This window comes from Oryza sativa, chromosome 2, assembly GCF_034140825.1.
Source record: "Oryza sativa Japonica Group chromosome 2, ASM3414082v1".
Classification (NCBI taxonomy): Eukaryota; Viridiplantae; Streptophyta; class Magnoliopsida; order Poales; family Poaceae; genus Oryza; species Oryza sativa.
Genome location: NC_089036.1, coordinates 22,886,759 through 22,895,363, shown reverse-complemented (window position 1 = coordinate 22,895,363; position 8,605 = coordinate 22,886,759). Strand labels below are relative to the sequence as shown.

At 39.0% G+C, this 8,605-nt stretch overlaps 1 protein-coding gene across 1 annotated transcript; it reads left to right on the top strand.

Moving 5' to 3' along the window:
- Positions 1 to 1,482: 1,482 nt before the first annotated feature.
- On the top strand, positions 1,483 to 6,102 carry LOC4329785 (ASC1-like protein 1). The gene is made up of 6 exons (NM_001416695.1): positions 1,483 to 1,810; positions 3,611 to 3,834; positions 3,920 to 4,075; positions 4,261 to 4,446; positions 5,236 to 5,417; positions 5,610 to 6,102. Exons 1-6 carry the CDS (start codon positions 1,661 to 1,663, stop codon positions 5,639 to 5,641), a joined length of 930 nt encoding a protein of 309 aa, NP_001403624.1. The 5' UTR covers positions 1,483 to 1,660; the 3' UTR covers positions 5,642 to 6,102.
- Positions 6,103 to 8,605: the final 2,503 nt, after the last annotated feature.

Genomic DNA, 8,605 nt, shown 5'->3' with positions numbered 1-8,605 from the left:
TCTTTTGCAATGTTCTATTTACATCGTAATCCTCATATGTGATGCACTTATTGACTTTTGTACTTGAGTACTTTAATTTTTTTTACAATAGAAGTATAACTTCGGGTGAATGTATTAACCAATACTCTACACATAGTCATGCTTATGGGCACTATGATCTAAATCTTGTTATATAGTAGATTAATACACTCACAATTCCTAGATGTGCAATATTCATGATTTAGAAGTTAAACTAACTTTGTAGGAATACTTTTAAAATGAATCTTTTAAGAATATCTCTAACAAAAGATGTATCAGTGCTGTTAAGGAACAATAATTATAAACCCTTAGGACAACCACAATGTATGAAAAGATAACCTTAAAATAACGATTGAAGTTATAAAGTGAGTCATATACATTGTGGAAAGTAGTATTACCTTATGGTATACCTTATGCTTATGCTTAAGGTCTACCACAAGAAAAAGAAATCATTATTTTCCTCTCGCATTCACCTCATTAATCAGAGCCAAAGCATTTTTTTATCTCATGTGGGTCTATCTTGTGACCAAATCCTATCTATAGAATTGTGAGAATTGCTTTAACAATGATCAATTATTTATGGGATACATGTTAAGGTTACACCAAAAAAAAAACACCGACATTGCCTTGTGGTCTAATATTTTTCTGATCTTATTTTTTCTCCAAATGCATTTCCTTTGTATGATAACATTTATATTCAGCTGTATGAATAAGTTACAAATAATTCACCTATTGATTATTTACAAACACACAAGAAATATACAATTATTTTTGAATCTCGATGAATCCTACCCATAGGATAAAAAACCCACAAAACTCGCTAAACAAGTTATCATAACCATTTTCGGATTATTAATCATAGTACACCAAGTCAAAAAAAAAATGTCAAAAATGGTTGAAAAGTCAACCTGGCTACAATTCCCATCTCTTCTTTTCAACGGTAGATGCAATACAATTCCCAGCTTCCTGGGATTAGGGGCCTGTTTGGTTTCCACGGACTTATTCCAAGTCCATGTCACACCAGATGTTTGAATACTAATTTGGAGTATTAAACATACATTAATTATAAAACATATTCCATATCCTTGGACTAATTCACGAGACGAATCTTTTGAGTCTAATTATGTCATGATTTTGACAATGTGATGCTACAGTAAACTTTTTATAATTATAGATTAATTAGGCTTAAAAAATTCGTCTCGCGGATTAGCTCTCATTTATGAAATTAGTTTTTTTATTAGTCTATATTTAATACTCCAAATTAGCGTCCAAACATCCGATGTAACATGGGCTAAAAAGTTTTAGCCCTATCTAGACACCCCTTATAAAACACGGTTCATTACGCGCTTTCTATTGTACCACTCCGTGCAACCACTGCGAGACTAATAATAAAAAAAGGAAAAATATAAAATAAAAATAAACAAGTGGGGAGTAGTAGTAGACTCGTAGTGGTAAAACAGAGGCGTCGGCTGAGTCAGAGGGCGAAGAGGAACAGAGGAGGGAAGTCCAATCGGAATCCACCCCGGCCCCAACCGGGGTCGCCTCCCCTCCCCTCTCGATCCTTCTTCATCCAGCTTCGCGGCCGGCGCGGCGGAGGAGAGATCGATTTCTTGCTCCTACTCGATTCGGCCTCCGGCGGCGGATGGGGGTCGCGGCGGCGGCGGGCCGGCTCCTGGCGGCGGTGGACTGGGAGCGGGAGGCCTACCCGGCGTACCGCGACTTCTTCGCGCTCCCCTTGTTCGCCGTCTTCTTCCTCGTCGTCCGCTACCTCCTCGACTGCTTCGTCTTCGAGGTGAATCTGTTACTGTTGACCTGTTGGGTGCGGAAAGCAGCGAAGCTTTTGTTTTGCTGGTGTGTGTGTGTTTTCCCTTCTTCTTCTCCGGGCTGGATTTCGCGTTGGAGGAATCACCAACCAATCCGATCGCGTTGGATAGCTAGCTAGCTGGGTTTAGTTTATGTGTGTGGGGGGAAACAAAGGCGCTGCTAGCTTTTTAGCGTTTTAATGATTGCTTGTCGGGCTAGCTTGGCATGCGTTTCGCGTTTCCTGGAATTGTGGGGGGAGAGATCAAACGCTCGGATTCTCAGGAGAGATGTGCTGGTACATCATGGCATTGCTGTATTGGAGAGTCGTCCTCTTCTCTTGTCTAATGATTATCTGGTACTCTGAATCTGATTTTTTGTTACGGAGGGGCCCCTGTTGTGTTGCGCTGCAGTGGTTAGTCAGGGAGTATAATGGTTTAAGATTTAAGGTTTGTTCTTTGGTGATGAATAGTGTGATCTCTGAGGCATAGGCGCATCAACTATAACAATAATGGTATACAGTTTCAACATCTTAAACAATAAGAATTTAGTGATTTAGCTATCAAGATCCATATATGATTCCCTGGGTTAGTTTGTCTTCCATTAAGAAAATACATATATAATGTATTTTTCGAGGCGAACAATGACGGACTTACTGGGCCAGCCTGAACACAAGTTTATTAAGGTAAAAGTTCATGCAAGGAGAAGGGTTTTGCGAGCAGAGAAATGGATTGCAAGTTGAGTTGATATCTCTCATAACCTATCACACGACTATACAATTTACTGTTTATCAGTGGCATAAGGCAGCGATGTGCTGCGAATTTGAGGTTGTCAGCAGCTCAGTGCAGCAACAGACCACGAGTAGATCTGAGTGGTTTCTGGCATAAAGAGAGCAGTATTTCTCTCGTGTGAGCATCTTGAGCAAGGTTAATGTAATTTATATCCCTCAAAAACTAGAAATACCTCGCGGTTATAAATTTGCAAATTGCAACCATCTCATTGCAGTAAGAATAGTTGCAACCGCCACATTTATTGTATGAGTAGTATACCTTTCCACTGGGCTATCTGTAACCAGGAAAACATTTGTGTCGTGATGTTTTCTTGAGATTTTTTTTAGATAATCTTGATATGTATGTTGAGGTATATGTTAGCATGCTATTCATCTTTATGTTACATACCATTATGTTATTTAAAAGGTAATTCTGATCATTACAAGTCATCAGGACGGAGAACTAAGACACTAGTGAGGGAGAGTTCTTTCACTTCTAATATGGATGGACTTAAGCACAAGCACACAATGATGCCTTCTTTATGAACATTTACTAACTCAAAGTCTAGGTTGGAGTGCGATACCTAAGTTGATTACATATAGCTTTTTTCACAAGAAAATTATTTAGACAGATGCATGACTACAATATACAGACATCACAGGGTACTGCAATTATGGCACATGGCCATCTGGTTACCATTTGTTCTGTATTTGTTTGAGACATTTTTTTTGTTTGCTAGATGAGATCATTTGCTTCACTATGAGGGTTATTATGATTCTAAAGTAATTTATGCTTCTTAAATACATGATTGGTGAAAGGTTGAGCACAACAGCTACTTTAATTCTGTATTCCGAACCCACCAGAAAATTACTCTTGTTCCTGTATAGTTCTAATAGATTCTCTCAGGCTCCACGTTGTATCATAGATATTTTTACTTTAAATAATTAACATTTTCAATTGTTAATGTAATTCTAAAGCTTAATGTTGACACTTTCATTGTTTTTCTTTTATTTTCGTTTCAGTGGATTGGAAGAAAACTTATATTTGGAAAGGAAAAGGTTGATTATGAGAAGGAGGAAACAAGAAAGAAGATAAGAAAATTTAAGGAATCAGCTTGGAAATGTGTCTATTTCCTATCTGGAGAGATTTTATCTTTGTCAGTTACATATAATGAGCCTTGGTTCACAAACACTAAATATTTCTGGGTTGGACCTGGTGACCAGGTTTGGCCTGACCAAAAGATAAAGTAATACGAATTGGTCCTTTATTGCTTCATGTTCTTACTAGTTCTCAGGCTGGTGTATATCTAACAATTTTCCCCTTATCTACAGATGGAAACTTAAGGCTGTCTATATGTATGCTGCTGGATTCTACACATATTCCATATTTGCACTTATGTTTTGGGAAACAAGGCGTTCAGATTTTGGCGTGTCAATGTCACATCATGTTGCAACTGTTGCGCTGATAGTTTTATCTTATGTGTTCAGGTCTCTTTTTGTCTAACTTTTAATTTTTGTTGTTTCTTGAATATGAACTTTTTTTACCTTGATTCAAGCATTACTCTATGAGTTAGTAGCACAGGGCCTTAATATTTTATCTTCACTGAGTTTATTTCACTCATTTTTATTAACACTTAACTAATTTATTTCTGAAATTTTTCTTCATGAACCAGGTTTGCTAGAGTTGGCTCAGTAGTATTGGCAATTCATGATGCAAGTGATGTGTTCCTGGAAGTAGGGAAAATGGCCAAATATAGCCATTGTGATTTGCTTGCCAATGTTGCATTTCTTCTTTTCGTCGTTTCATGGGTTCTTCTCCGTCTCACATATTTTCCGTTCTGGATTCTCAGAAGTACAAGGTAAATGTGATGTACTGACCTTGTTGAGATATGCCTAGAAAAGTCAGCCAGAATTTTGTGAGAAAGAAGTTTTTTTGAAAACTAGCCTAGAACCCGTGCATTGCAATGGAAAACAAATTGAGTTTTTAGCTTATTAAATCAATCAATAAGCACTTATTTGTTCTAAGTAATACTATGATTTTTCTTATTGAACAAGTGATTTTGAAATTTAGGGGAGCCAATAGTGAAATGGGGGATGACTTGTTGAAAGGTGGTGTAATAGTTGTGGGGTTCAGATGTTAGTGGTAGGGGTGGTGTGGGGATGGACACCACCACTTCTAACATTTTAAGTACTATAGATGTTGTGAATTGTCAAAAGCAAGCATATTATTTACTATGCGAAATTTGTACCATATGAACTTTGGATGGTGAATTCTGCTGTTCTTGCCAATGCCTTCATTTTAAGGGGAGAAAAGAAACCCAAGCCAACAAGTAATTCAGTTAGAAAACAGTAATTGTATCCAGTAGGAAAAAGACCTTTGAACATAGCACAGTATCTTATGCCTCTTGAAAACAAACTTATCTAGATCATGCCACCGCATGCTGAAATTAATTTTGGATTTTATTTCCGATCCTTTCTATGCCATGATAATCATACTTATATTGTACAAAATATATGTGTGATAGCAGACTAGAATACTATGTACAATAGTATCTTGCTGTCCCATTGTCCCAGCATGTAACAAAATGGTGTTTTCATTCCTTATTTATTAGAAGTTACATGAGCTGACTAAGTCCCGATTGCTTCAGCTATGAAGTCTTGTTGACCTTGGACAAGAAGAAGCACAATTTTGATGGTCCTATATATTACTATGTGTTCAATTCTCTCCTATTTTCACTACTTGTTCTTCACATATATTGGTGGGTTCTGATATATCGGATGCTTGTGAGACAAATCAAGACAAGAAATGTTGGAGATGATGTTCGATCTGGTAAGCTCTGCCCCCTTAGAATCTTGTTTTTGCACAGGATGAGCATGCAAAATTGCATGGTCTTATTTTCAGTCCCATCTGCATTGGGACAAGACAAAGTCTGCTTATAACATGCATTACTCCAACCACCATTGTGAGTTGAAAATTATTTTGAGTTTGCTACCATCTAAAACTGTTCTGCTTTATGTGCAGACTCTGAAGGTGAAGACGAGCATGAAGATTGATTGCTGAACCATCTGGTTTCTATCTTCTCATGATGCTAGGAACGCCAATATCTCAGCTTATGATGAATTCTTTTCCTGGATGAGGGAACATGTGCAGATTGTTTGGATATGAGTATTATTGTTCATGCGAATTCGCTACAGAGCCGAGCAATCATTTCCTCTGTCCCGGTAGGATATTTGTGTGTTGATGCATTGTATGCACGAGAGGTCGCACTCCGAACCTTCCCTCTGGCTGATCATCACAGAAGATATTCTTTGACTTCTCAGTTCTTGTAGAGATTGAAATGTACCGAAAGGTGTACCAGTAGCGAAAATGTAGTATATAATTCCAGAAATGCAGTCTACATATACTAAAACCCTTTCTTGGTCATTTGTGTAAGATACGTATACCATATGACCATTATATGAAATTGTGTACTATTACTATCGTTCTATCAGTATTAAACTACATTACAGCTGCCCACGATCACTTTGTATGCTGGGAGGTGCAGTTTGCATCTTGCGAGATGAACTGCGAATCGTGAAGTGTGAAGCGATAATTATTTCACTTCCCAGGTTCCATATTGTAACCAGTCTTATGTGAAGAATGAAGCCACATGGATTTGTATAGTAAAGCACACGAGCTACTCCCTCTGGTCGATAATACTCTGATTTGAATAAGACTATTGTCAAATTTTAAGATCTTTATAACATCTAAAATATTTATCTTAGAAATATGGAAACCATATTTATAGATAAGTCTTAAAAAAATACTTCAATAAATTATTGATATTTATATATATATATTATAAAATAGTGACCATTTGTTGTTTCTTGGAGACTGTCCTTATATAAAACGACAAATATTATTAACTTAGAGAGAAGTCGATATGAACTAAGAGAAATATCGTCAATATCTATTTTATATACTAAAAGTACTTTAAACTTCCTCAAAACGCTCTTATGTTATCACGTGGCTTTCTCAAAACACTCCCAAACTGTCACGTATATACTAAAAGTCCATTAATCTTCTCCAAAAGGATTTCAAGCAGCCACATAGCTTCTTCATAGCAGTAGTATGTGTCACATTATTCTCTTCTAGATTAACTTATTTTAGAATGGAGGTAGCATCCTTTAATTATCTACTATCTTCTTCGTCATCTCTAAAAAGAAAGTAGACTTCGTTTGTCTAGAAAAATGTCTAACAGATTATTAAGAGGGTACAATGTGCATGTTGTGCGTTCATAAAGATGACTGTGCGCACGTTTACAATATTATTAAAAATATATAATATTCAAATATTATCCAAATTATTCAAAATAATTTTAATACAAATATTAAAATTATCAAAAAAATATTCAAAATAATACAATATCATAATGGTCAAAATGCCAATAGCAAAAAATTATGACAATTTCAATAAGGTGTCCGTGAGAATGTGTGAGCTACATTTCTAGTTTAGAATAATAGGGGTAGTTTAGAACAGGTTATATAAGCAACGCTGTTGCAGAAAATTTTGACAGAGAAATTGTAGTTTGAGAACCGTGGTAACAATAATAGTTCATAATTCGATAACTAAGCTGAAAAAAACGTCTCGCGATTTCCGGACGGGCCTACCTCCGAAGGGAGGCGCTAACGTTGTAAGCTTGTGCAGAAAAGCAGATGGAGAATCGATGAACCTGTGTGCGCGCCGCTGCATCTCTCCCTCTCTCTCCTTTCACCCAAATCGCGAAAGCAAAGCTGGCCGATATTTGCTCGGAGTAGGGGACTACTCCTAACCCCAAGAGGCCAAGATTCCCCCGAGAAATATGGTCTCGGAGAGGGAATCCACGACCGTGACGTCGGAAGGGTAGCTAGGGAGCAGCGCAAATTCAATCTTCCCATGGACGATCGATCGATCGACACGCCGCTAGCTCACGCGCGCGGCGATGGAAAGCAAGCGAGCCAGAGGCACAGGCAGGCAGCCTGCCAGCCTAGCTCCGCTGATGGCCGGCCGGTCACGCACCGCGCGCCCACCACCACCGGGCCACACACCGTCTCGCCCACATGCCCCCCACCACGGCACCGCGGGCAGCTGGGCCATATTCACCCGGTATTTCTTCCCCTACACCTACGACATGACAAGTGTACAGGAGAGGAGCAGCATTCTCAGCAAGATTTTGGACTGTGTACGTCCGTGTGCAGTATATGGTCCTTTCTTTATCTCCAACCAAAGTTAGATGAAGATTACACGCTTTTCAAACTACTAAATGGTGTGTTTCGTGTAAAAAAACTTTCTATATGAAAGTTGCTCTATAATATCATATTAATCTATTTTTCAAGTTTGTGAAAATTAAAACTCAATCAATCATACGTTAATACCACATCGTTTTGCGTAAAAAACTTAAATCCTCATTTTCATTTCATCTTCATCTTCAGGAGAAAAGAACGTGCGATATGTGTTCAGATCAGCCTGTTCACGGTTTGGGCTCAAACCGTTCAACCCGTGAAACCAAACCAACCCAAACCGTTTTTCCATTTATTCACGGGCTGGTTTGGGACCAGCTTAACCCATTGAACCCGGCCATGTCTCGTCCTTCAGGACCTGCGCTGCCATTACCTGATAGCTTCCGCGGCAGCAAGACGCCATGGCGAAGGCATCTGCGTGATCGAGGAAACCAAGCAAGCATCGGCTATTTAGCACGCACGTAAGTGAACAACCCCGTAGACGTTGGTGCCGGCGGCGCCGATGCCGGCGAGGATGCCGAGGCAGCCAAACGGCGGCTCCCATCCAAGGAGGAAACAATCGCTAGCTCGCCGCCGCCGCTGGCTTCCTGCCTGCCTGCCTCCATCGCATGGAAAGGCTAAGAGCCATGGTGCAATCGCCCGCTGTTGAGCTTGGAAGGACATCCATGGTTGTGTTGCTGTTCTTCTGCTTAATCCCGGTTTAACCTGTCAAAACCGTTCAAAACAAACCGTATAAACCGGTACTAGTATTTCTGGGTT